The following is a 27475-nucleotide window of genomic DNA, read 5'->3' on the forward strand; positions in this document are numbered from 1 at the left end:
GGCGGTGCGCGATGGGGTCCTGCCGCCCGCGGGCCTGACCCGCCGGCCCGGCATGGCGGGCATCATCAAGAAGCAGATCCTGAAGCACCTCTCCCGGTGAGCCTCCCGCTCCTCTTCCTCCTTCTCCTCCCCATCCTGCTCATTCTCCTCATCCTCCTCCCGGGGGGCTGCGGGGGACGAGGGCCGGGCCTGGCGGTTTGGGGCCCGCCGGGCAGCGCCGGTGCGGAGCTGCCGGGCCCGGGGGGCTGAGCGCCCGTTCGGGCCGTGGAGCCGCCGGACCGGAGGGGTAGTCCGAGGGTCAGGGGGTGTCCGAGGGCCGTGGGCACTGTGGTGTCCAGGGGCAGCGGGCCCAGCCTGGCCCTGCCGCCCCTCCCCGGGTCGGAGCCCTCCGAGCCCGGCTTTCCCCGGTGTCGGTGCCGCCCTGGGCCGCCGGCGGCGGCAGTGGAAGTTCGGGAGGCGAGAAGGGAACACAGAGCTCTAGGGGGGTGTTGGCGTTGTATTCCGTCATTTTCAGTGAAGTTCGTCGTAGGGGCGTTGGGGAAAAGCCGGTGTTCCCGGCGTGAGGCTCTGCCGGGAAATGCAGCCGCGGCCGCGGCTGCTCGGGGCGGGCCCCGGGCACATAGCGGTGCCTCAGTTTCCCTTCACGGCGATGAAAGCGCTGCCTGTGTTATCTCATGGCTGCGGGCACGATCCCGCATCGCTGCGGGGTCAGGGCAGCGTGAACAGAAAGGTGCCGTGCCTGTGAGGGTGCAGGTGAGGCCACAGCACTGCACAGCGCTTGTCCTCTCTGCTTTCTGAGCCGGTCCTTTCCATCCCTGCTGCTGGACACGCTCCGGTGCACAGTGAGGGGTCTGTAGTGACCTGTGTGGGGTCAGGGCTGGTGTGATCCATGAATCCCAGCCCTCTGAGGTGGATCCTGGGGGTGTCTGGAGCCCCAGACCATCCCCACACACCCTGAGTGGGCAGTGCAGTGTCTTGGAGTCGCCAGTTTCCATGCTCCGGCTCTCTCGGCACTGTCCCGAAGGAGGAGTGATGGAGCTGCTCTGGGTGCTGGTTTAAATGGATTTCTGACATCCCAAGTTTCCGAGCTTTCTGTCTCATTCACCTCACACAGGTGTGTTGTGGTCAGTACAGATTCAGCCTCCTGGTACGGAGGCATTGAAGTGTTTTATAGCACGGAGAGGTGGGTGAGAGCAGTTTTTGATAAAAGGTAAAACAGAGCTGGGTGTTATCCGGGGTGCTGTTCTCATGGACAATTCTCTTTCTTTACATAAATACAGTTTTGCTGGTGCTTTTGCTTAATTTTGTATTTCAGTCTCTCCTTACCACTGCTACAGCATATTCTTACCCCAAGTGCCCTTTTTCCCTCTGATTGGGCCAGTTCTTAGTGTTCACCTGTGTATCCTTTGGGCGGTTCCAAGGAGAGCAAGGAGTCCCAAAATATTCAGCATCTCTGCCTGTTTTCCTGCTAGCTGGACTTTGTTGTTTGGCTGATTGATCTGATTCTGCCCCTCACTTGAACAAGGATTGTGGATCTTTGCAGAAATGAAATTTGAACCCAATTTAATGGTGTATAAAAAAAGATTAATTCTTTTTGTTTCAGTTTTATTTCCTCCAAATACCTCATCCTCACCCTCCCTTTTGGTTTTATTTCAGCCACGCTCATTTGCCTGGAAGAATTTTGCTACTGAATCATTAATCTGCCTTTATATTCTGCTCACATTTGCATATGAAATAATTCCTTGTTCTTTTTGTTGTGTCTCCACTCGGAGCCCTTTCTGCACGGGGGTGTGGTTTTTTTTGTCCCTCTTCCATGTGGAAATTTGCAAGAAAGCGGTCAGGAGAGGCAGCTGGATCAGGGCAATGCGAATGAGGTGTTTCACCTGACTGTTCCTGTGATCCCACATCACGTGAGTGGCCGTGGTGGTCCCAGCAGGGATTGGTACAGCTAGGCTTTGCCCAGTTGTGAAGGTATTTGAGGAGGCTCAGCCTTGTGTTGTGCTTCAGCTCTTAAATTCCTAGAGCAGGAGAGCCTAAAAACTTGCGGAGCTTTCGCCATCTGTGCCTTTCACTCCTTTGTCCTATATTTAGCTTGGAAAAGCAAACAGATGAGGTGGTTTCAGTTCTTGCTGCTTCCAGGCAGGCACAGGGCTGCAGTGCTGGGGAGTGTTTGGAGCCCAGCATCAGGGACTCCCCCAGAGCTGCTGCCTCTGAGCATGGTTGTGCTCCCCAGCCTGTAATTATCCATGGAAGCACATCTAATGCTTTAAAATAAAATCAGTGAGCTGCCTCTACCTCTTCCTGGCCTTATTTGAAAGGAGCTTCTTCTCGTTGTCTTTTTTTTGTTCCAAGCAGTGTTGGCGTAGCCGCAGCAGATCTGCGTTCTCAGGGTGTGACAAAGGCCCTGTTTATCCACAAGCTCAAACGGCCTCAACTTCATGTGCCACTTTGGGATTTGAGTTCTCAGCACTGCAGTGGGAATCCTTGCCAAAATGGCTTTTATTTAATTTCCTTGGAGAGGTTTATCCCCTGCTGCCTATAACAGCTGCTTTGTGACGTTTTTTTTTGGGACACGTGTTGAAGCTTGTGAGCTTGTGGAGTAACAGGCACACCAGACATGGCTTCCAGAGGAAATGCAACGTGCAGTCCTCCTGGGAAGAAATAAAAGCTGGTGTCAGCAGAGGAGCAGCTGGACTGGGATTTGGGGGCAGGTCTGAACACAGGGAGACCATAAATGTGTCTTACTGTGACAGAAACCCTAGAGAGCTGCAGCCGAGGAGTAACTTTGGGAACCTCTGAGAGTGGCGTGAAAAGGGAGCAGAGGAGAAATGAGAGAGGAGTTAACAACAGCAGAGGTTGCTGAGAGGAACCAGAGAGGTTACAGTTACCAGAGAGGAAAACCTGTGTGGAAAACCAGACCTGTTTGCAGAGGAGAGTGCCGAGCGTGTGTCACTGGTGCAGGCAGATGTGTAACAGGTGTGCAGCACAGAAATGAGTGGATAGCAGATTGTGGATTTGGCAAACTGTCCTCAGCACAGGATGGAGCCACCTTTTCAGGTAAGTGAGATATAGGATTTAGGAACAAAATTAAAAATACTGTTAAGGAACAAAGCAGGGGAGCAGCATGTGCAGGGTGCAACACTGAGGTGCTTATCAGGGCAGGTCAGGTACTCAGCCAGGAGAAACAGCATCGTGTAGCTCCTCATAAATGGTGCTGCACCTCAGTGGAGGAATGGAGGAGAGCCTCTCCACTCCAGGGATTAAACCTTGCATCCCTTTTTCCAGGAGAGGTTGCCTTGACTCCTCCCCTCTCTGATTTGCAGCTGATGGGTAAGTGAAGGCCAGGGAGGCTCATGGTGTGGCTGTAGTTTGTTCTAGACCCGGACACGTGGGTGTGACAGCGTGTGCTGAGCTGGGAGCATGTGGGCTCCTGGGTGCTGTTGTTTCCTAGCTTGGATGTGAGCATCTCAGAATCCCTTCCTGGCCCCGGAGATGCCTTTGGCATTATCCCTTCCATGCAGTTGTGCTGCTTCTGTGCCAACACAAGGAGCTGAGATCTGGCTCCCAGAGCCAGCACTGCTCTGTGTGTGAGCCCTGCCTGTTCTGCAGCTGGCTTTGGGGCTGTCTGGGGCTCCTTGCTCAGGGCTGTGACTCCTCCCTGTCCATCCCCACCATCAGAGACCTGCACTCAGGCTCAGGCAGGGCACAGAAAGGCCTTTGCAGCTGTGGCCATCCTGCCAGGGAGTGAGAGATTCCTGGGGTCAGCATGGCAGAAATTGGATGTGCTATCTCAAGGGGACCCATCCCTTTCCTCAGAAAAGGTGGGCAGATGAGATAAAGAAGTTCTTCCACCAAGAAGATGGGATTTGTTCTGTGCCATTCAGGAATCATTGGAATGGGCTCTGTGGCTTGCACCAGGCAAGTCAGGCCATGTCACCAGCTCTGCCTTTGCCCAGCACAGGAGTGCAGGGAACTCCCTGAGTCTAAAGAATGCTTTCCCCCCCTCAGCTTAAGTTTCTGGCCCAAGTGCTGCAGTCTGGGTGCTGCTATAAGAGAACAGACCCTGAATTGCTGCTCTGTTTGCTCTCCCTTGCCCTGAAGTGTTTTGCAGCATCGCTGCGTGCTGGAGCAACCGTGCTGCAGCTGTGCCCTTGCTGCAGTCACAGGATGGCACACGCAGCTCCTGAGGGCTGTGGGACACCCTCAGAGCCAGGAAAAGCTACCACCAAGAAGAGAGATTTGCTTACTAGCAACCCTCCAGGCTTCTCCCAGTTTCCTGACCTTGATTATAAATTACCTGGAAGCAATTTAGTGAGCATGGTGGGTAAGGAGGAAAGCAAGGAAACTGCATCTGGGAATGGCCTGAGGAAGCTACAGAATCTCAAGTGATTTAGGCAGCAAAACCTCTGACCAGCTTTGTAACTCTGGCTTTAGCTGCTTGAATATCCTCCTTTGGTGATCAGGGAAATTTCTGTGATGATCTCTAAGATGATCATTTGCCTAAAATAGCTGTTGCAGCAATGGGAAGTACATGAAACCACAGAGCTGCCAGCTGTTAAAGGCTGATAAAAACTGTTACTTTTCCATCTGCACTCGTCCTGCCCCTGCAGTTCAGCACGTGCTCTTTGTCCAGGTGATGGTTCCTTGGGTGCCCCAGCGCCCAGGGTGGATCCAGAGCATGAAGCAGTTTGTGGCAGGACTTTATGGGGCAGTTTATGAGGAAGGAGCTCTGCCAGGTCCCAGCAGCTGCTGCAGCACCAAACCCCTGGTGATGAGCTTGTCTCTAAGTTCTTACAGGCTGTGCCCAGCCAAGCATGTAAGGCTGGATGTAAACCCTTTACTCAGTGTTTGAATTTGGAAATATCTTGTTTTCCCAGTACATTTTGATGGCTTCTTTTACTCTTAAAAATTTTAGTATAGCGGAATTATTGATGGCAAGGCAGAACCCCAAACTATTATGAGTAAAGTAACACAGATCTGCCTCTTCTTTGTTCAAGACAGGGCGGGGAAAAGGAGTGGGCACAGACAGGACATGGCATTTTCCCTTCACAGAGTCTGAAGTCTTCCCTTACAAAGTCATGGTGGCTGTGCTGCACTTTGCTGGGAGAACCAAGGGATCAGTTTTATGGAGCTGCTGGGTGCAAAGTGTTTCCAGCCACTTCTCCTTGGCTCCAGACACGTGTGTGCCGTTTCTGGAATGCTAAATAGACTCTTGTTGCAGCAGGGGTAAATTACACTTGAGTAGCTCAGGAGGAAAATGTGGCCAGAGCTCCTTCACTGCAGCTCTGGGCTTGCAGAGCCCTGCACTGACCCTGTGGAGCCTCTCCAGAGTCCTTCAGCCTCACTGATGGAAAGGGGCTCTTCTTTCTTATTCTCCTGGACTCCCTGAGCCCTTGCCTCCCCTGCAGCTGCTCAGTTGAGTCAGAATTAGGTAAAAACCTGTTTGTTTCTGCACACTGGAGACTAAAATGATTGCAGGACGAAAAAGCAGAGCTTTGGACTAGTGCTTGTATTTATTGGGTTTCTTTCTAGTTTTCTTTCATCTGTTATTTGCTTGAGGATTAGTTTTGGGAAATTCCCTGGCAAGTGCTGAGGGTTTACATTCCAGATTTGTTGAGAGCATGGGGCAGCTGGCATTTAAACTTTACTGAGTGTCCAGGCAGGGAGCTGGAAATAGCAAAGGGAAGGTGGAGTTCAGCCCCTGGCAGAGGCCTGGCCTCTTCTCCTCTCAGCTGAGTTCCTGGTTTGTTTTCTAGGGCTCCCAGTAGCCAGTGAGGTGCTGGTGGGGGTGAAGCAAGGTGTCTCAGCCTTCAGAATGCTGTAGAGAATAATAGAGAAGTTCAGAATGCTCTGGAGAAATATTTGTTGAGACAAGAAAGTGTCCTTGGTGCCAGGGGAGGCTGCAGCCTTGGGGAGGAGTGAGCTGGAATTCTGCTCTGTGTCATGGTTCTGCCTGATCTCCTTGGAAATGCTGATTCCTCTCCCTGTGAGTTTAACTCTGAATTGAATCCTTAAGCTTTCCCTTCGCCTCGTTGTGTTGCAGGAGGTAACACAGAGCCAAGACAACTGCTGACTTATCAGGACGTTTTGTGTTTGGCTTCGGGTGGCTGAGAGGCCCAGCCTTTCATTCAGTGCAGCTGAAGCCTGGAAAAACAGAAAGCTGATAATGGAAAGCCACCAGCAGTGGCCTGTGTGTACAGGGACACCAGATGTGCCTAAATCCACCCTGATAAGGAATGTGGGATGGGCTGGCACCTCCTTAGGTGGAAACTGTTTGCCCTGTAACCCAAGCAGGGTGAATTTCTCAGGCCCATTGTCCACTTGGGAAGGAGTTCCCGCCTCCCAGGGTATCTGGGGTACACAGAGCTGTGCACAGGTGATGAGATGATTATAAATGTGCTGCTTTCTGTCTTCTTAACAATTGGGCAGTTTGGTGTTGATGGGATTCCCTTAAACTCTAAATGGCTTTGTGCTAAGAGGGTGTGATACCAACTCCATCTCATGCTGCAGTAATTAGTCCCATCCTCTGCTAATTCAGCGAGTTTCTCTTCCTCCTGTTCAAGTCTGCAGAGCAGCTCTGTGCCCACTCTCAGACAGAGTAGTGCCTGCTAACACCAAAAATTCGAGGAGGTAAAATGGCTTTCTTCCTGAAAAAGCTTTTAGTTCTTCCTGTGCGTCTTTGAGGCAGCTATTTTTTCCCTTTTTACAGAAGTTTTGATCACTTGCCCAGTTTTATTTCCTCCAGAATTATTTTTAAGTTCATCCTTAGTCATGTGTGCTGCACTTAAAGCTTCTGCTGCTGCCTTCCTTGAGAGCAGCCCTGATTTGGAAAGTCACTCACCTTTCCTTTTAGCAGTCATGAATCTTTTGTTCTAGTAAACATATTATATGGCTTCTGAGATAAGAGGTTCTAATTTGAGGTGAAATGTCACATCACAGAGATTTTTGGGTAGTGGAAGATATTCCCAAGGAAGATGGAAATCCCACTAAATTCCCTGTCCAAAACCAGACCAGGCAACACTTGAAAAGACTTTTGGGAAGGAGCAAATCTGTGTTGGTTAGAATACAGTTGGGGTTTTTTTTCCTGTGTCCAATTCCTGTCATAATTGGTTAAATTACATATTTGTATTCCAAATCAAAGCGGAAAATCCTCATCTCTTCCCCTGCTGTGACTCTTGTGGAGGCAAAAACCCCAGTGGTTCCTGGGCTGGTTTCCCACTGGGCTGATCAGTTCCTCCTTTCTGCCTTACCTGTGTTTGGAGGGACTTTCCAGCTGCTCCCTGCAGCTGTGCCTGGTGTCACAAGCCATGCACTTCATTCTGCCAAGAGATTTTGCTTGCCATTAAGCAAAATCAAGGTCACTGATGTACAGCGAATTAGTTCTCCCACAAAATAGCCATAGTGACAAAGGTGTTAATAGAAATAAAAATGCTGGTGTGGAGCTGGGGGTGGTGGCTGTGTACAACAGCCAGTGATGACTGCAGGGAGGAGGCTGAGGCAGAAACTGAGGATTTGAGAAGAAGGTTCCTGATCCATGTGGCAGCAGGGTAATGAGACTGGGATCTGAGGAGGAGTTTTATGATTTCGGATGTCTTCTGACATTATCTGTCCATGCATTTGCTCAGTTGGAGACAGTGTGGCGAGACAGCTACAAATGTGAACATAAATTTATTTATGATGCTAGCCTGGCTTTGGGCCAGCGGTCAGATTTACCCAAATTCCTCTTGCAATCAGTGAGTTTGTGGCCTCTGGATATGCAGGCTGAGGAACTGGGCAGTTGTTTTCAGTAGTGACATCATGTTTTGATATATAGTCAAGCTGATGATTGAGCAAATAGATTTTCAGGCTTGACTTTTGTCAGAGTAATCCCAGCAGGCTCAAAAGGAGTGCTGCCCTGTGAGTTTACTGGCTCAGCTCTGCTTGACTTCTGATGGAGCTGCAAAAAAAAAAAAAGTGCAAATATCCTCTGGTGTCAGTTTTCCCATTAGGCACCATTTTCATTCAGTTTTCCCTCAGCCAGCAGCCCCTGCTGCCAAGGCTGTGTCTGTGGGTGAGGGTGAATGGAGAGAGCCTGCCAGCAAGCATCTGGCACGTTCTGCCCTCGCTGCTTTTCCTCCCCTGGCACTGACCAAAGCAGCAGAGACTGGCACCTGTGAGCTCTGTGTTCTCAGGAGCTCTCACCTGAGGCCTCCTGTGTGACATGTGGGTGGGAAAGTGGCTCAGGTGGGGAGGTTATTCCAGTGGAAGGTCTGGGATTCCTGTACAGGACAGCAGCTGAAAGCAGGGGTTGACAATGGGCAACATACCCTGTGAAGTTTGGGCGCTGGTTTAAAAGAAATAATGTTTCCATTTTTCCATTTGAGGTTTGTTTTTTTTTTTTTTTTCCCCCAGACCCTCCAGCTTCTGTTGTCCCATCATGGGTAGGGTCTGTAAGCTCTGCTTTGAGGGAGGAATGGCACATTTTGGTGCATGGAATGCCTCATGAAAGGTTCTTTAATGGAGCCTGGTAGCACTGGAGGTGGGTTTGGTACCTGCCCAGCAGGATCTCTGCAGCCTTTCCCTGGAGATGGTGATAAAGAGTTGCTTGGTTTGGCTGGATCAAGTTTCATACCTCACTCTAGACTGTGTCCTGTTTCACAGCTTTGGTTCTTCCACAGTGTGCTGGTATTTTTTATACACCTGCACATTGAAGGAAAGCGATGCCCTGGTTCAGACATGTGCTTGTGTTGCCTATAATCAAAACAAAAAAACCCTTGTATTAGAATAGTAAAGGAAAAAGCAGACCTTTATTTGGAAGCTTCCAGGTGTCCTGCTGGTGATGGGAACACCCAGAATTGAATTTCTACAATTTTATAATGTTAATTAGGATATCTAACAGGTAGGTATCCTATCCTATAGGAGATTCAGTTGCCCCAGTAACCTACCCCTGGGTCAGCTCCTTGGAGTTGGTCCAAGGGGTCCTTTGACCCACTTCTTATTATTTCTTTTTGCAGGTCCCCTCCTTGGAATAAGACTAAACAATATTTCAGGAATGTGTTTAGAAGGTCAGCTTATTGTTCTAAAATCTAGGGGGGAAGGGTAGGAAAACTACTGGAGCTGCAGCCATGCATTAGCAATCCTCAAAGCTACAAATGTATGAAAAATATATAAAAAGCTTAAGCATCATTCCCCCGTTTAGAGACTTGTCAATATAGAATTATAGGCAACACTTGTACTTTTCCTCTGCATTACCAGCTGAAAGCAGCTTCCCCTCTGAGCACTCTTATCCTGGGATGAGGCTCCAGCCCAGGGATGATCCTCCAGTGCAGGTGTGAGAAAGCTCAGCCAGTGGGAGCTGATCACTGCCCACAGCAGCTTTTGAGCTTAAGTGCTGGGTATTACCTACCTGTCCATGTTGTGTTTGGTTTATTCTTAGCATCCAATCCCAGGCAGACACGGTGACATCAGCTTTCAGCAGAGCTGCTGCTCTGACACAACACAAGGGTGCTCCTGGATTGCCTCTGCAGGTGTTTGCTCTCATTTTCAGCCGTGTCTGGATTTGTGGGTGCTCACAGCAGGCACTCCAGGCCCAAATCATGTGGATTCTCAGTGCTCCCTGCCAGTGGAGCAGCTGTTGGAGCACACTCTGCAATTTTCAGTTTCTTGGTGCTGATGCTGAGAAGCCAGGCTAACCTCAGCCATCTCCCTGGGCGTGTTCAGACAAGAGGCCTTTGGTTAGAGGGGGTGATGAGTCTGAAGGGAATGTGCAGCCTGGCAGGTGCTGTAACATTGGTGTGAGCTGTCAGCGTGTCCCTGTGGCTCAGGGCAGGGAGGGGACAGCATGTTGCCTGTAATTCTATATTGCCAAGTCTCTAAAGGGGGGGAATGATGTTTTTTTTATATTTTTTTCATACATTTGTAGCTTTGCAGATTGCTAATGCATGGCTGCAGCTCCAGTAATTTTCCTACCCTTTTCCCCTAGATTTTAGAGGAGCTGTCTGCAGGGGAAGAGCAGCAGTGGGCAAACTCACAGCTGTGTGCTGCCCTCCCCTTCCAGCAGTGCTACATCAATACCACAGGGTTGACACCAACATCTCAACGCATCTATCAGACTTCCTCTTCCAACAAAATGTTTGGAAAGGCCCTTTTGCCCCTGGAAGCCCTGGGCTGATGGCTCAGCTGCTGCTCCAGCGCCTCAGCCAGGTTTGTGCTACACCCTGAGCTCCTGCAGCAGCTGCAGTGTGGCTCTGATTCCTCCTGGAGCTGTGGCTGCTGCAGAAGCCCTTGGTGCCTCCCCCAGAGCAGTGCCCACGCTGTGGGTGCAGGGGCAGAGCCTGCTCCTGCTTAGGCTGACAATGGGGCTTTCTTTCCATCCTGCCTCCTGGACCGCTGTGCAGAATGAGAATTAGCATTGGCGTGGAGGAATGCGTGAAATAAGCCCTGGATTCAGTGGTGGGAAAGTTGTCTGGCAAGAGCTCCTCAAGTGACATTGGAATGCAGCCCCCTGCTCCCACGGAGGCAGCTCCTGCCCTGGAGAGGGGTTTGATGGAGACAGGAGGGGTTTTGCTGCCACAGAGGGGTTCTCAGACATGGAGAAGTGTTGATAACACTTGTACAGCCTCTGTGATCTGCTGCCCTCTGAACTGGCTCCTCTGGCTCCTTAGGGGCCACTCTGCTTTAGATGAAGGCAGAGCTTTCACACCAGGATCCCCTGCTCCTGAGCAGTCCTGCTGCAAGTGTTTCATCCGTGACACTGGAATTGTGGGCACATGAGGGATGTCAAGGGCTGCACCCAGGGGAGGTGGACACTGGCAGCCCTGGGGAGGAGGAATTTCAAGCAGAGAAAACAGAGGAGGGAGCTGGGGCAGTCTCTTGGAGGGGAGGTGCTGCCCTGCTGACCAGAGAGCAGGCTGGGATGCAGCGGTGGTGTTAAAAACAGACAGCCACAAAAGTCATTCATTAATGATCTTTTGCTTTCCTGGGTGAAAAGAATCTAGAGAATTAAACTTTCCACCGCTGACATGGCAATTCTGAGGGCAGTAAAACTGCTGAGCTGTTGGAGTTTGGCTTTGGTTTTCTCTGGTTTTGTCCTAGAGCAGTTTTGCTGGTTTCCAGGATCCAGAGCTTTAGAAGGAAATGTTCAGATTCTCAAACCTGAATTTAGTTTAATACAAAAAAATTCCTCTAAATGTCAAAGCGTAGAAATATTTTTTTTTCTGGAACGACCAACTTGCCTTGGGTTTAAAAATGTCAAAAAGGGTTTAACAAAACAGCAAACAAACTCTGGTATTAAAATAAATCTGAAATGCTCCTGCAGCCTCAGCAGCTTTGCTGGGGGCTGTTTGTGAGTTTTCTCTTTCTTCCCTTGTAGGTTTACCAAGAATCTCTCTCCAGACAAAATCAACCTGAGCACACTGAAAGGTCAGGGGCAGCTGACCAACCTGGAGCTGGATGAGGAGGTGCTGCAGAATGTTCTGGAGCTGCCCACCTGGCTCGCCATCACCCGGGTCTACTGCAACAAGGCTTCCATCAGGGTGAGCAGAGGCAACTTTGAATAGATGAAGTTATCCATTTACAGGCAGAATCACTGAGGTTCTGCATGGACTTGCACTTTGCACACTGAACTCTTAACAAATTCTTCCTCTTTGTGCTTTTTAGAGCAAAAAAAAGTGGTTTTTTAGTTGTTATAAGCTGTCAGGTTGTTTGATTGCACGTGGTACTAAGCACTGTTGCATTACATGAACTCAAAAGTTTTAAGGACATCAAAGAGACTTTCTATAAAAGAAATATTATTCTACTCTGCCAAGTGACAGTAAAAATGAGCTTGTCTTACTCATCTGATGTGCTCTGTTTTTAGAGTCAGATCTGCTCAGTTTAGTAACAAACATTTGTTCTCCCTCCTACAAGAACTGCAGAGTGAACGTTGCTGTATGAAAATAAAATGGAGCTTTTTGGTTTGTGCACAGTCTTTAAAAGAGTTGTGTGACTTCAGTAACAGCAGCAGTTAGTTGTAAACTCTTAAAGGCCAGGAATGTTCCCCACAGCAGAATTTGACCTGCAGAATATCTGTTACTCCTGATGACATATGAGATCCAAAAGCTCAGCTGGGTTTGTAGATCTGGTGTCTGGAATGTCTTTTCTCTTGTCTGTGTCTCCCTTTGACCTGGATACAATGAGACATTGCAGACATTTCTCAGAGAAATGGGGCTCATAGTTTGGGCTGAGAAGGTTTCCTGCAATTTCTGAAATTTTCCAATGCAGGGATTACTCTGATAACCTCAACTTTATCATTTCAGATCCAGTGGACAAAGCTGAAAACACACCCAATCTGCCTGGTAATGTTGCCTCAGTTGTCTTCTTTCTTTCCTTTCTCCCTTCTTCTTTTCTTCCTTTTCTTCCTCACTCTTTTTAATCTCTTCTACTTGAGAAAAATTCTGGAGAGGGAAACCATCAAGTGCTCACATTTTCTTGGGACCTGAATCCTCCAGGCCCTTAGCACACAGGGGACAAGTACCCTCCTGTGAGTCCCTCATTTCACTGCAGGATGGAGCCAGATGAGCTCTCAGGGAAGTCCAGGGCTACCTTGTGCCTGGTTTTTGTTGGTTGTTTTCCCACTCCTGGGGTTTCAGGTTACCCACTGACACTGATGGTGTGAGAGCTTTAACACATGAGACTCTTGGAGCATTGAGACTCCAGAGTTGGTTCTCCCTGCCCTGGAATCTCACCCCAGGGCTGGTGGGCTGGGCTTGAGGCTGGCTGTGGTGTTCATGGCTCCCTCTTTGTGTCTCTGCAGTACCTGGACAAGGTGGAGGTGGAGATGAGGACGTGTGAGGAGCCTCGGCCGCCCAATGGACAGTCCCCCATTGCTCTTGCTGCTGGACAGAGGTCAGACCCTGAGCCCTGCAGCTTCTCCCTGCCCTCCTGCTGGGGTGTGGGGGCTGCTGTTCTCCTTGATTCACCACTGGCCTCCCTGCTCTAGGGTTTAAGTGCCTTTGGTGCTGCTTATAAACCTCTCTGTGTGAGCCTTACCTCTGCCTACCTCTCATTGTGACATGGAGGGATCTTCTCTTTGCAGTGAATATGGCTTTGCTGAGAAGGTCGTGGAGGGGATGTTTATTGTTGTCAATTCCATCACCATCAAGATTCACTCCAAGGCCTTTCATGCTTCTTTTGAGCTGTGGCAGCTCCAGGGCTACAGTGTCAACCCCAACTGGCAGCAGAGTGACCTGCGCCTCACCCGCATCACGGACCCGCAGAGGGGAGAGGTGAGCCCTTGGCTTTGTACTGGAATCACAGAAGGAAAGTGTGATGAATGGTTTTTTCTTGTTTCATTTCATGTCTTCTGAGTGTTTTGGGGGTTTTTTGAATCCTTGAAGTTGTGAAAATCTCAGCATTTTCCTGTTTTTCTCCTCCCTCCTGGGCAGGTTCTGACGTTCAAGGAGCTCACCTGGCAGACCCTGCGGATAGAGGCAGATGCCACAGAAAATGGTGATCAGGATCCTATCACCACTCCTCTGAGACTCATCACCAACCAGGGGAGGATCCAGATCTCTCTCAAGAGAAGGGTGAGAGTTTTCTCCATGCTTTGCAGGATGTGGTCTCAGTGCCTGGTGCAGAGATGATGCATATTTCCTCCCATAGTCCTCAACAGCCCTTCTCTCCCTTCAGAAATGTTGAGCCCTAACTGATGTATCTCTCCATGTTTTCTGTCAGAGACAGCTGTGTTCTTAGCAAATGTCAAAGCAGTTTCTTTCCCAGGGGAGGATCTCGTGGTTGGAGTGAGTTTTTCAATCTGTTTGAACATCCTAAGGAGAGCTGTCATCTCCTTACTGGGAGCTGAAAGCCTGGCAGCCTGATTTTTAGCTGTCAGTGGAAATGTGATGATTTAAAAAAAAAATGAATAAGCAGTGAGCAATTTGTCTCTTAAAGAGGAGGTGGCTTTGACTGCTATCCATCTGAGGGGAGGTGCTGTGGATATGCACCAGATACCATCTCTCAGAGGAGTTTCACAGCAGCCTCCCTTCTTTCTGCCTCTGTCTTTTAGGAAGACTCTATCTGTGGAGTCACTTTTTGAAGTCCCTAACTTCTTTCTATTTCAGACCAAAGATTGCAACGTGGTGGCCTCCAAGCTGATGTTTCTGCTGGATGACCTGCTCTGGGTGCTGACAGACTCTCAGCTGAAAGCAATGATGAAGTATGCTGAGTCTCTGAGTGAAGCCATGGAGAAATCTGCTCAGCAGAGGAAAAGCCTGGCACCAGAGTCTGTACAGGTGAGTGAGTTTGGATGTTGGTCTGCCATGGAAAAGGGCAGTTTCTGTTTGTGTGGCATCTGGCCCATATTCACAGCATTTTCCCTGATGGGAACTCAGGTCAGTGTCATGTGGGCTGTGGGCTGCTGTGGGGTAATGGGGTGACCAAATGAGTGGGATTCATTGGCAATAAAATACATCTTCCAAGTCAAGGATGAGAAAGAGGAATATTTCTGCTGGAGTTGGAAGCTCCAGGGAAGCAGGGATGCACACATACTGCAGTGAGGTTGCACAGGAGGCATGGGGAATACTTGGCCCTTTTTGCCCAGGAATCTTAAAACATCTTCCAAGAGAAGTGCAAGCAGCTGGCAGAGCCACAGACAAAGGTGAGAGCACAGGAGAGGATCCAGATCCCGGGAGCCCCAGTTCAATCCTATAAGCCAATGCCTTAGATGCTGGAAGATTTGCCTGAGCTGATTTATTGCATTAAAACCTCAGTGTTTTCCCTCTCTCTGAGCTCTCACTGAGCTTGTCCCTCTCCCACAGATCACCCCTCCTGCTCCCAGTGCCCAGCAGTCCTGGGCTCAGCCCTTTGGAGCCAGCCCCAACGCCAGCAGCATCGGGCAGTACTTTGACAAGCACGACATGAAGGAATCCTCCTACCACCTGCTCATCTCCCGCCTGGACCTGCACATCTGTGATGACAGCCACGCCCGGGAGGCAGGTCAGGAGGGAGGAAAACATCCAGAGGGAAGAGCAACAGCCAAAGCACCGATTTTCTGGCTGGAAGAGGGTTGGGGTTCTGCAGTTTGAGATTTGAGTTTCCAGGCATGGTTTTTACCACATAAACCATTGATTTTACCACATAAACCATTGATTCAGGTGTCCTTCTCCTGGCCTAGGACAAGATTTTGGTGCAGGTTGCTAAAGGTGGTACCCTAATCCTGGCTGTGGTGTCAGTTAATCAGTGGGGGCAGTCAGAGCAATGTGGTTCTGAATTCTCCTGGATCAGGGCTCAGATTGCAGAGCTGACCATGGGTTCCTCTGCTCTGTTCCTCACAGGTGCTCAGAAGCATGGGATGCTGGGCGGTGCCATCCAGCTGACCTTCAGGAGGATGGCTTTTGATTATTATCCTTTCCACAGGGCAGGTAGGGAGCCTGTGGCCTCACAACCTGAGGAGGGGGGTAAAAAAGGAGTTTAAAGAAGTGTTCTAATTGCAGGCTGGACTAGAAGAAAGAAACTGCATTTTTAAAACTGGGATGTTTGCTTTTCTGCAGGAGATGCCTGCAAGCATTGGGTGAGGTACAGTGAAGCAATGGAGACTCGGGGACAGTGGGCAAAGAAGTTGGTCAGTGAATTTCAAAGCAAGATGGAGAAGTTTTATGAAGAATCAGACCCTGTGTTTGCCAGGACTCCACTTTCTCCTTTCAAAAGGAAACCAGGTAAAGGTATTTGATAAAACCAGTGAAGCAGGAGGTGGTACCAACTTTGCTCCGTCCAGCAAAATCTTTAGTTGCCTGTCCCCAGCTGAGCAGACTGATTTGTTGGTGCAGGAATGCATAGCACTCTAAAAATCATAAATATAATAGCAAAGGAAAGTGGCTGGGAGAGCACTGCAGCAAGGATGGACAGGCTCCAGTGGATTATTGTTGAGTTTCTCTGTAAGATACAAGGATGAAATTACATACTTAAGACCTGGCTTAGGAGTGTGTTCTCTTGCCACAGAACAGACTCACCTTTCACAGTGTTCTTCCTTCAAAAGTCCTCAGTGTTTCTCCTGCCCAGCTGTGTTCATCCCTTTCTAATTCTGGGCCTGTTAGTTCTGCTCAATAAGCACGGAGGAGATGGTGCAGAGAAGGCGACTAACACCCTGTCTGTCCCCACAGAGCCTCCCCAGAGGAGCCCCCCAGAGAACTGATGGTGCAGAGAAGGTGACTAACACCCTGTCTGTCCCCACAGAGCCTCCCCAGAGTCCCCAGAGGAGCCCCCCAGAGAAAGGCCGGGCTCCCCCCACGAACCTCCCGCGGCTGCGGCACCCGCCCTGGCACCGGCTGCGCTCCAGCTGCGTGCTGCTCAGGGTGGATGACCTGGATGTGCACCAGGTAGGAGCTCAGCACTGCCTGCACATGCCAATGGCACTTCTAAAATGGAAATTACATGATTCAATATGTAATTCAAGGTATGATTGAAAGGATCATGCAAATCCTACGACATCCGAATAGCTGCCCGGAGAGCCTAAATGCTGTTATGATGTTGTCTGTGAAACTTTAAACCCAAGAGTGAACTGCTGATAGTTTTCATGTTCAGAGAGAACTGCTTAACCACAGGTTTCTGCCCCCTGTTCCTACACCAAGCATCAGGCAGGCTCAATGTAAAACATTTCTTGCCTTTGAGAAGTCAGTGAGGATGTGGATTTTTGACAGAGAAGGAGTAAGTTTCACCTCACATTTTCTGCCCTGGATCAGGCCCTGCATCCATGTGCCCTATGTCCATCCAAGAGCTGGTTTTGCTCTTGCAGCACCAGATACATGATGGACTTGCCAAGGTGTTGCTGATCTTGCAGACAGCTGTAACAGATTTCTGTTCTGTTTGCTCATGTCACCTAATTCTGCTTGTCACAGCTCTTACTTGCAGTGACAGGACACACAAAGAGCTAAATTCCCTCGAAGGAGAGGAGTTGGCAATATTAGCAGGTAGAAGAAAATTATGCTTTTGCTTGAAAGCAGTGTATGTTTGATATGTAAATGAGGCAGATTGAATACAGGCAACTGTGGGGTCACTGGGGCACTTGGGTTTGCCAAGTCTGAGTTCTACATGATTGCATTTCCTTCTGTTTTCAGGTCTCTACAGCTGGGCAGCAAAGTAAGAAACCCTCCACCTTGCTTTCCTGTAGTAGAAAAATCTTCAAACTCCCTGACCAGATCTCTGCAATCCATATTGAATTCACAGAATATTACTTCCCAGACAATCAGGACTTTCCAGGTAATACATCAAGGTTAGCACCTTCTTTCACAAGTTTCTTAAAGAGTCATCAATGGTCTGGATGTGTTAACCCTGTTAGATGTTCTCTGTCCATTGTTGTTTGGTTTTCTGATGTTTGCCATCCTAATTTTTTTTTTTCCCTGTGGGAAGGTGGGATGGAGTCGTGCACAATGTGGAAGCAGAGCTGTGCTTGCAGGAAGGAATTGCAGCAGCTGCTGTTTGCCCAGTTCCTGGGGTTCAGCCTTACTGAGAGCTCTGGAGCAGGGCCATGGGGTGCTCCGGGTGCTGTCCCAATGGGTCACCTCATTCCTCTGGGTGCACCACAGCTGCTCCCCTTCTGAGATGTGTCTCCCAGGCTGGTGAAACCCCTGCATTGGTGCTGTCAGTGCAGGTTCTGCTCTGAGCTGCAGATCACCCGAGGGGCCTTTCCTGCTATCATTAATCTGTTTCCTTCTAGTTCCATGCCCAAACCTGTACATGCAGCTGAACGGCCTGATGCTCACCCTGGACACACCAAGTGTGCTCTGGATAAACCTCTTCTGCCTGGATCTGTGTCGCAGCCTGGAGCAGTTCAAAGCCATCTACAAGCTGGAGGACTCAGGCAAGCGGGATGAGCACGTGGATGTCCGGCTGGATGGCTTCAGGCTGAAGGTATCTTTCTTTTCCTTCCTTGCCCAGCCTTCAGTGTTCTCTCTGTGAAAGAAACAAGAGACCAGGACATAGCTGGAGTCCATAACAAGGAGACAAACCTGCTGCCTTCCTCTGACTTTGCTCTGTCTGCCTCTTGTGTTGGTTTTGTTTGGTTTGTGCTGCTGGAGTTCTCATCCAGAATAAACCTCTGCTATTCCTTTCTCACCTTCCTTCCCCTGCAGCTCAGCATCCCCGTGGATAAGAAAGTCTCAGACCACCGGGACCGGCCTCAGGCCCTGTGTGTTTGCATGTCAGAGGTGACAGCCACCAACACCCGCCACGCTCCCTCCTGCAGCTGCCAGGACCTGCAGAGCCTCTTCAGGAAATTCGCGGGCTCCGAGTTCTTCCACTCCAGCTACGCCGCGTTCCCCCGGGAGCAGGGCAGCTTCAGCCTCCTGCACACCCTGTTCCTGCACCACGCCTACCACGTGGAGGACAGGCCACACAAGCACCAGAAGCTGCCTCACAAAACCTCTGCCTCTGAGGATCTGTGGTCCGTGAATTTCAGTGAGCTCTCCCTGGGATTTGAGGGGGCCGAAAGCTCCAAGGGCAGAGCCCTTAGCTTTGTTGACCCTTTTCCCCTTTCCATATGGGCCTGCCTGCCCAAGAGGTGGGGGCAAGCTCAGATATCTAAACGACAGGAGGTGGCCACCTCTGAGGTGAAAATCAAGCCTTCTGCCAGCTTTAGCAACCACTCCAAGAATGAGAACCTCTCCAGAGAACACAGTGTTTGTCAAAGATCAAAGACTGACCAGGATCTGAGGAATATCTCTAAGGCTCCCGACACGATGGATGTCTTGGGAGAATCTGACTGTGAAGTTGATGATGGAGTAGACAGTAAAGAGCTGGAAGCCTCTGCTGATATCCACGTGCTCATGTCCTCCTCTGTCCACGTCAAAGTTCGGCTCAACCACTACCAGTACTTGGTGCTGCTCAGGATGAAGGAAGTTCTGCAAGCACTGCAGGAGCAGCTGGCCCAAGATACTCAGGAAATGACTGGGTCTCCTTTAGATCCCATGTCTGCTTGTGTGGGAGTTATGTTCCCCAGTGCTGAGGTGGCCCTGCTCATGGCCCCTGCCCCAGGGTCTGTCGTGGAGCCCAGGTCCCTGGACTCGGACACAACCAGCCTGATCGAGTCCGAGCTCTCACCCTCAGACAGCAAGGAGGGGCTGGCAGCTGAAGAGAAGGAGCTGAAATCAGAGAGCAGTTCGGAGAAGGGCTTGGGCAGCACCTCAGAGCTCCCAGAGGACAGTGGCATCCAGGACACCGGTGCCAGTGTCCCGCTGGAGAGGCTCCCGAGGTCCGTGAGCGACGGCGCCCTGAGCGCAGCTCCCCGCGGTAAGGGCGCAGAGGAGAAAGGCTTGATAGAGGAAGCACACGAAGCTGTGGAAGCCCTGGTTGCAGAAAGACCAGCAGAGACCAGCAGCCACCCTCAGAGCCCCCCTGCTCTCCCTTCCAGCCCAGCCTCGGACGCGCAGCCCTCGGGCAGAGGAGGTGTTGCCCTCAATGGCCAGGCCGAGCTCGTCCCGCTGCGGAGCATCGAGGTGGAGCTCTCCAGTGCACTGCACATCACCAAGGACGCCACCAAGGAAGCTCTGCACGCCACCATGGACCTCACCAAGGAGGCCATGTCCCTCACCAAGGACGCCCTGAGCCTGAGCAGGGACAAGATGACCTCCACCATGCAGAGGATGCTGTCCCTGCCCCCGGCCAGGTGAGCAGGCCAGGCTGCTGGGCTGCAGGAGGGGAGACAGAGCTCCTCCCTTTCTGTCCTTTGTATCTGGGTTGGAGATGGGTTAAGTGTTCATCTCTGGGGCTGTTCTGAGGGTACTCAAGTCTGACTTGCAAGTGGTCAGAGACCAGCCCAACACTCAGATCATCTGCAGGCTCAGCTGCCTTTATCACTGGTTTCTGTTGGGTTTTTCTGTAGGGATTCTGTGCCCAAAGCAGAGGAGGGAGCGCTGACCCCGGGCGGGGCGGGCAGCGGCCGGATGCGTTTCTTCTCCATGAAGAGAACCTCATCCCAGCATTCCTTTGACACCACATCCGTGGATGGGAGTGGCCCTGAGGACGGGCTGTCTGTGGACAGCGATGGCAGTGATGGCTTTGTGATGCTCACAGACTCTGGTAAAGCCCTTGGCTTTTCTGTGCCCACCCTCATCTCACAGGGGTGCTGCTTTGTGCCACCTCATCCATGCTGTGTTCCCATGGAATCACTTTTGCTGCTCCTTGTTTTTGAAGGTCTTAAAGGAGTTGCCTCACAGCGATTCTTTCTGCTTTTGTAGGTGCCTGTTCTTTGAGATGAGGAGGGTAAATCAGTGTGGGGTGACCCTGCACATCCCAGTGGTGTCCTGAGAGCTGTAGGGGCTGTGATGTGCTGGTGGTGGGTGGCACAGAGCATTTAGGAAGGGCTGGTTGGATACTGGGTGCTCTGGACATCTTTCACTTCAACCTTGTGTTGCTTATGCTCATCTGAGAAGCTGGAAGAGAGATGGATCTCCAGAGGATGGTACCTCCAGAGAGGCCAGTGATTCAGGCAGATGCTGATGTCAGGACTTCCAGAAAAAGAAATGGAATTGAGTAGTTGTTACTTCCATTTCAGAACCCAGCCTGGACCCCCTTTCTTCAGGGCAGCTTCCCCCGGCCCACAATGACACGGGCAGCAGAAGCAGCCTGGTGGCAGAGGATGAGGGTGGAGTGTCCCCTGAGGTGAACAGCTCCACATCCCAGAGTGAAGACCCCAGTCTGCAGCTGGTCAGTGCCTGGCACTGGGATTCTGTCCCTGAGGGGCTCTGGAGGTGTTTGCTGTAACCAATGAGCTCCTGGTGGCTGTTTCAGGTGTCTGTCCTCGTGCTGAAGATGAGTGATGTCAACTGTGCAATAGAGGTACAAGGAGATGATTTGTCTGTGGCTTTACAAGTGATGAAGGTGGTTCCAGAGCAGCTGAACAACGTTGGCATGTGGCAGTTCCTGCGTGGCTACGTGGGTAAGATGCTGCTCTGGGACTCAGCTGCACTGTTAGAACTGGCTTTTATACCAGCCTCCCCCAGGGAATATTCCATTAACTGAGGCCTCAGTATTTGGGGTGGGTAGGATTGAACACAACTCATGTGTGAGGGTTCAGATCTGGCATTTGAAAGATGTTTCCCAAGTGCCTACAGAGTCAGGCTCTGTGGTGCCTAGTAATCATTGATTGGGAGTTTTTAAATTGCTGAAGATGCATGAAATTAATTAAAAGAGTGAATAAAGCTTTCTAGGGAAACTGTGAAGTTCTTCCTGCTCTGAGAAAAATGTTTTTCGTCTAGAGTACTTCCCCTAAATCTGAATTAAAAAAAAACAACAAGCCAAACCTTAAAACAATCAACTATCCCCCCAACACCCCAAAAAATGTAGCCCAAACAAAACCAAAAGCAGCTCCAAAACGGAAGGGGAAGTGTGAGCAGTTCCCAGGCTGTTGATCCTGCCTTTCCCAGTCCTGCCAGTGGCCACGGTTGAGCCAAGGGATGAGGAAAGGCTGGTCAGCTCTGGAGAGGGAACCAGGGCACTGGCTCAGCTGTGGAGGCAGAGCTGGGGCACTCTGGAGGGCAGCTGGGACAGTTCTGGGGGGCAGACTTGGGGCAGCTCTGGAGAGTGAGTGGGGCACTGGGCCAGGTCCTGCACAAAAACAGGGGCCAGTTTTAAAGTGTGGGGAGAGAGGGGTGTGCCTGGGACCTTAAATGGTCCAGCTGCAGTGCCAGCTCACTGATGTGGGCTCTGAGTCCTTCAAAATTGGGATTTCTCTCATGTGAGGGGTGATGTCAGACCGAGGTCACTCGGCTGCATTTGGGCTGAGCTGGGCTTTGCACAATGCCCTTTCTGAGCTGGTATCTGACCACAGGCCCCGTTGTGCAGTGAGATCTCTCTGCCCCAGCTCTAGGAGACCCAGGAGGGGAGAAGGCTGCGAGCCCTGAGCCCAGGCAGCCCCAGCCCGAGGTGTCCCTGCGCCTGCAGTCGGGGCCGCGCGCGGCCGCTCTCTCACCCCTGGCTGAGCACAACGGCTTCCTGCAGCTGCTGCTGCACAGCCAGGCCACCGAGCTCTGCACCTCCTGCCTCGCCAGCCTGGGACCCTTCCTGGAGGATGAAATCATCCCAGAGGTCATCCCCATGGAGATAGAGGTGGTGGATGTCAAAATCACCTTGAAGGTGAGAGATTCCCCCCAGGGCAGGGCTCTCTTGCAGGATTGCACGTGGGAAGGGCTGTGGGGATGCTGGGGGGCCTCTGTAGAGCCTCTCTTCTCCTGAGACTGTTTGGTTTTGTTTCTAAAAGCAAAACCAAACCTAGGGATGAATAAGGAACACAAGGGGAGTGTGTACCTGTGCACCCTGTACATAAAGCCAGGCCTTTCCCTCGGGTGGACTCACCCAGTGCTGCTGGTCAGGAACGCTGCTCCTGAGGAGGCTGCAGGCAAGGGAAATCCTTTCAGGAGCTGTCACAGCTCCTCATCCCTTCTCTGCTTCATGTTCCTCCAGGATGACACCCCCCCAGTGTACCCCACCTCCCCTGGCCCTGTCCCCATCACCTTGGCAATGGATCACATTGTGGTGAGGCGCAGGGATGACGGTGTCTTCTATCTCACAGGTGAGTTACCTCCGGTTTTATTGTCCCTCTGCACCCCCAGGCTGTGCTGGAGGAGACTGGGATGTGCTGGTTGCTGCTGGGAAGGATGGGCTCTGAGGTGGGAGCAGTCCCTGCCTCTGTTCCCTGCTGTGAGAATTCGTGTCTGGTGTTTCCTTAAACACACAGACAGGATCCATTATTACCTTTTATTTCTCCGTTGAAAAAGGGGAAAGAGAATTTTATTTCCCTGTGTAACAAGTGGGGGAATAAAAAAGGAAATAAATTAATTAAAGGTTTTTTTTTTTTTTTTTTGTTCTGAGAGCCCTGTTGTGTGAATGTCCACACCTGAGTGGGTTCTGTTGCTTTCCAGCTCCCCAGGGGAAGGACTCAGTGAAACAGGAAAAACCTGTGTCAGTCCCTGAGGAGCAGAAGGCCTCATCAGAGTCTGTCTCACCAGCCCCAGCAGCAGGAGCACGTGGGCTGCAGGTGAGTCACTGCTGCCTGGACAACAGAGCGCTGGAAATTCTCTTTTGCCTTCGTGTGTTTGCAGTCCTGGGCAGGTGTGGTGAGCTGCAGGAAGGGAGTGCCCCAAGGAGCAGCCTGTGCCTCCTCCCATGAGTGTTTTGAGGAGTGAGGGCACCTTGCCCAGCACGAACTCACTTGTTCCCTTTCAGAATCTGGTTGGGGGTTGTTTTCTGATTGGCTCCATCTTCCCCACTGTGTCCAGTTCCTTGTTGGAAAAACAGGACTCGAGAGGTTCCCAAAAAGAGAATTTCTGTCAGCGTGGTTGTGTCTCACTGTGTAACTGATCCCAAAAGTTCCTGCTTTGGTTTTCCTTGGAGCAGCTCACTGTGTACCTTGAAGACTCCTGCCTTGTTCTCTGCTTGTCTCCTGCAGCTCAAGCAAGTGCCAGAGTTGCAGAGGGAGCTCCAGACCATGAAACTGGCCCTGGCAGAAGCCAACATGGACAAGGCTCGCCTTCTGCAGGAGATCAGGAAGTACAACCCCCTGTTCCAGCTCTGACACTGCCAGGGACAGGGCACCAGCAGGGCAGGTTTGGTCATTTCGCTGCCAAACGGGTCCAAGTCCAGGACAGAAACCAGCTGTGACTGCAGAGACTGGGCAGAGGGAGGGACAGAGGGGCCTGGCTGAGAGAAATGGGGGGAATGAGGAGGAGTTTGCTCTGCCCTGGCCTGGGAATGCTGCACTGAGCCAGGCCATGGTCAGCCCACCAACACCAGGTCAGATGTGGGGTAGACACCCCATGTCTCCTCATCTCTGGGTGGCTTTCAGCCTCCAGCTTTTGTGGTGACTTCTGGAGAGGGTCCATGCTGGGGTTTCTGCTTCTTTCACCCTTCCTTGTTGTGTTCTTGGCCAGCTGTGCTCGCCAGGGCCCACAGCAGGAGCAGGGTGGCCACTTCAGCACCTGGGCAGTGACAGCACAGGGGTGGCAGAAAGGTCAGGGCTCTGCTGGGGGAGCAGGGCTGCTGTCACTGCAAACAGGGATGGGATCCCACTGTGCAGTGAGGGCACACAGCTCACTATTCCCACAAGAACGGGGTCAGGACAGCACAGAAATTCCTTCAGATTCCCTTTCCCACCAGTAACTCCTTGTGTAGAGACGGATGCAGTGTATGAGACTTAGTCCAGTTCATTCCCACTTAAATCCCACAATGTTTGGCTTTATTGGTGCAGGATTAATGCCTTACAAGGCACTGTTTAAACTTTTGCTATCAAATAATGGGGTGAGGGGAGGTTGGCTCAGTCTCAGGTGATGACCTGGGTGTTTTTGGGGTGCACCTTGTCCTCAGAGCTTTGTGTGCCTGAGTTTCCCACTGGGGAGGAGGAGCTGAGGAAGGAGCTGTGGGGTTTTCAGCACTGGGTGGAATCTTTGAGCAGGGCTGAGGGGCTGCCTGGGATGGGATCCCAGAACCACCTGCCAGCCCTGATCCCAAAAGGAAATCACTGGAACACCCCCATGTGGAGCAGCTCCCTGTGAGCACTGCTGGGAACTGCCCATGAGCAGAATTTGGATTTTGTTTCACCAAACCTTTGTGCTGCTCCCTCTCCCTGTGGGGAGCAAGAGCTCTGAGAATTGCCTGCCTGGGGTGGAATGCCACGGTATTCCTGCTTTTTTTTTTCATTAATTGCTTGAAAATGGGAGGTTTCTCTCTTCTGCTTTTTCAAATTTTCATGACATTTTGTGTGAGTATGGGAAGGCTATGCCAAGGGTTTGCCCAGCCTGCAGGGCCCCACAGCTCCTCCCATGTGTGCAGGCTGAGCACAGCTGGGGCCAGGGTGTTTACAGCAAATTCCTTGCTCCAGCTCCTTCAGTCAATGGGTTTTGTTGAAGAATTCAAGCATTTCCTTTGCTCTGAAGACCCAGTAAAAAGAACTGTAACCCAAAACCCACAGACATGGGAGGACAAAACCTCCTGGGTCCCCACTGATTGTAAATATCAAAGTTTACTTTGTGGAGCCTCTTATTTAAGGATTCTTCCTCTGTTCCAGTGAGAGCCCAGGGAGTCCTGCCTGGCACAGGTGCCATGGGACAGCACGTGGCCTCAGCACCTCTCACAGGGCCCCTGGAAAGGGAGGGGGGGAATGTGCAAGTCTGAACTTGAATTTAAATTTGAATTTTAGGCAGTATTGCAACTTTGCTGCAGTTTGTTTCCACTGATGCATTTATTGGTTCTATGAACCAGGAGCAGAATTAAACTCATTAACCTCCTTCCAGCCTCGGGTCTCTTTTCTTGCTTTTCCCTCCCCCTCCATTCCAACACTGCTGGTTTTGGGGCAGCTCCTGGATTTGGAAGCAGAGCTGAACCCTGACTTCAGATGTTCCAACTCCCAGCACAGCCCTGCCCTAGGCTGGGAGCAGCTCTGGGAGCACCTTGGGTCACACAAAGAGCAGATCCCAGTCAGGTTATGAACACAAGAATAAGTTTAATGTACAAAAAAAGCCACACATCTGGGCAGAGATGGCACATCTGGGCCAGCAGGAAATGCTCTGCAGCCCCTGGATTTCTCTCCCTGCTGTGCTGAGACCCCAAAGTCCAGGTTGAGGGTGCATCCAGCTCTGCCCAGGGCGGGCAGGGACAGCAGGACATCCTTGAGGCCCCACAGGCCACCCCAGAGGGGCCTTGTGGAAGAGTCCACGCGGGAAGGTCCTGCAGGAAGCTCCTCTCAGCCTCTCTCAGTGGAAAATGATCTTTTTGTACTTGGAGTTGGGGATCTGCCCCCGTGCCTTGAGCCTCCTGACGGCCTCCCTCATGTGCTTGGGCTGCAGGGGGGGCAGCTCCCCCCACTTCTCACACACATCCAGAGCTGGACAGACAGACAGACAGACAGAGCTCATGGCAGGGGCCAGCTGAGCTCTGCCCATCCCCTGCTGCAGCTTCAGTGCACTTTGAAAGGAACAGGTAACGTTTGTGTTTGGGGTTTGCAGCTCAGAGCCAGGAATGGAGCTGCTCCTCTCCCTGCCAGGAGTCCCAGGGCAGCAGGCAGGACAAAAAGCTTCTGAAGCACCCAGGCAGTGTGGAGATGGTGGATCCAGGGAAGGGATGAGCTCAGAGCCTCTGCTCTGGAGCCCTGGGGGCTGGCTGGGCTGTGATCCCCTCCTGGCTCTGTCTCCTGTCCCACAAGGGAAGCCTGGGGCAGGTTTAGAGCTCAGGGCCCTGCAGCACCAACGAGATCCTCATCCTGCAGCTGCTCTGGGGCTGAGGCACACAGCTGCCAGCCCAGCTGCTCTGCCTGAGCAGCAGCACTGGGGGATCAGAGGAGCTGTGGCAGCTGCAGCAGGCCCTGCTCTGAGCCAGAGCTGCTGCTGGAAGGGAGAACCATGGAGAACCTGCTCCAAGCAGGGAGCTCACCCTGGGCTCTTCCCCTGTCGCTCACCTTCCTCCACCACCTCCCCAACGAACACCTTGGAGATGCCCGACATGGCGATGACGACGTTCTGGGACACTGAGGTGCCGGTGATGGACTGGATCAGCTGCGACAGGGACAGGCGGGGACAGTCAGAGCCCCGCCCGCAGGGACCTCCCAGCCCCTGATGGGGGATTTGAGTTGGAACCGCTCAGGATGGGCTGAGCTCCGGAGGGCTCCGGGTCCGCCCCGCTCGGGCTCCCGCCGCTCCCGTACCCGTTTGATGGCGGCCTTGGGGAAGGCAGAGCGCCGATACATCTCATAGCGGTTCAGCTGCTCCTCGGAGAAGGAGGAGACCAGGATCCTGCAGGGCACAGGACCGTTCCCAGCCGCTCCCGCGGAACCGGCCAGGGCCGGCAGGAGCGGGGTGGGAGGGAAATCTGGAGGGGCTGCGGATCCTCGGACCCGCAGGCACTCACTGCATCTTCTGGATCTCGTCCTCGTCCACCTTCTGCTTCTTCTCCTTCCGCTCCTTCAGCTCCAGCTTCACCTTCCTGGCCGCACCCGCCTGCAGCCCCGGCTCCTCCGCGTCCGCCGCCTCCCCGTCCGCGCTCCTCACCTGCGCCAGAGGGCAGCGCTCGCTCTGCGGCCTCGCGGCCCGGCCCGGCCCCGCTCCCGCTCCCGCCTCACCTCCCCGTCCGCCACCTCCGCCTTCAGCTCGCCGGCACCACCGGCCTCCCCCACCTCGCCTTCTCCCGCTCCCTCCGCGGCGGCCGCTTCCCCCGCAGCCGCGGCCCCATCGCCGCTGGCGGGCGGGGAGGAGCCCGGGGGGGGCTCCGGTGCGGCGGCGGCGGCACCGAGCACATCCCGGGCCGGGTCCGCCATGGCCGCGCCCGCGGCGCCTCCTGATGACGTAACACTGCGGGCGCCGCGAGGGGGCGGAGCCTATCGCCATGGGAACGGTGATGCGGGCGGCTCGTGATGACGCACATTTACCGGAGACGCGGGGGGGCGGTGGCGTCTGAACCCATGGCAACGGAGATGAGACGGCGCCTTCTGATGACAAAATCGCGAGCGCCGCGCCAGGGGGCGGTGCCTGTTGCCACGGCA

The 27475-nt window shown here is 52.2% G+C and overlaps 2 protein-coding genes across 3 annotated transcripts; one reads left to right on the forward strand and one right to left on the reverse strand.

Moving 5' to 3' along the window:
- BLTP3A (bridge-like lipid transfer protein family member 3A) lies at nt 1–25229 on the forward strand. The gene is made up of 21 exons (XM_036398356.2): nt 1–96; nt 11351–11513; nt 12276–12314; nt 12773–12864; nt 13055–13244; nt 13404–13544; nt 14079–14249; nt 14775–14952; nt 15291–15377; nt 15507–15671; nt 16189–16331; nt 17070–17211; nt 17669–17862; nt 18084–19615; nt 19832–20028; nt 20504–20655; nt 20740–20887; nt 21812–22083; nt 22411–22519; nt 22869–22984; nt 23396–25229. Exons 1-21 carry the CDS (start codon nt 53–55, stop codon nt 23519–23521), a joined length of 4401 nt encoding a protein of 1466 aa, XP_036254249.1. The 5' UTR covers nt 1–52; the 3' UTR covers nt 23522–25229.
- A 195-nt stretch (nt 25230–25424) lies between these two features.
- Nucleotides 25425–27269, reverse strand: TAF11 (TATA-box binding protein associated factor 11). 2 transcript variants are annotated; one of them, XM_036398360.2, is made up of 5 exons: nt 27110–27269; nt 26845–26984; nt 26642–26729; nt 26396–26492; nt 25425–25825 (listed from the first exon to the last, which is right to left on the reverse strand). In XM_036398360.2, exons 1-5 carry the CDS (start codon nt 27248–27250, stop codon nt 25695–25697), a joined length of 597 nt encoding a protein of 198 aa, XP_036254253.1. In that variant the 5' UTR covers nt 27251–27269; the 3' UTR covers nt 25425–25694. The 2 variants fall into 2 exon arrangements, with proteins under 2 accessions (XP_036254253.1, XP_036254250.1); XM_036398357.2 differs by having other exon boundaries at nt 27056–27269.
- Nucleotides 27270–27475: the final 206 nt, after the last annotated feature.

The sequence above is a fragment of the Molothrus ater genome, chromosome 25, assembly GCF_012460135.2.
Source record: "Molothrus ater isolate BHLD 08-10-18 breed brown headed cowbird chromosome 25, BPBGC_Mater_1.1, whole genome shotgun sequence".
NCBI classification, from domain to species: domain Eukaryota; kingdom Metazoa; phylum Chordata; class Aves; order Passeriformes; family Icteridae; genus Molothrus; species Molothrus ater.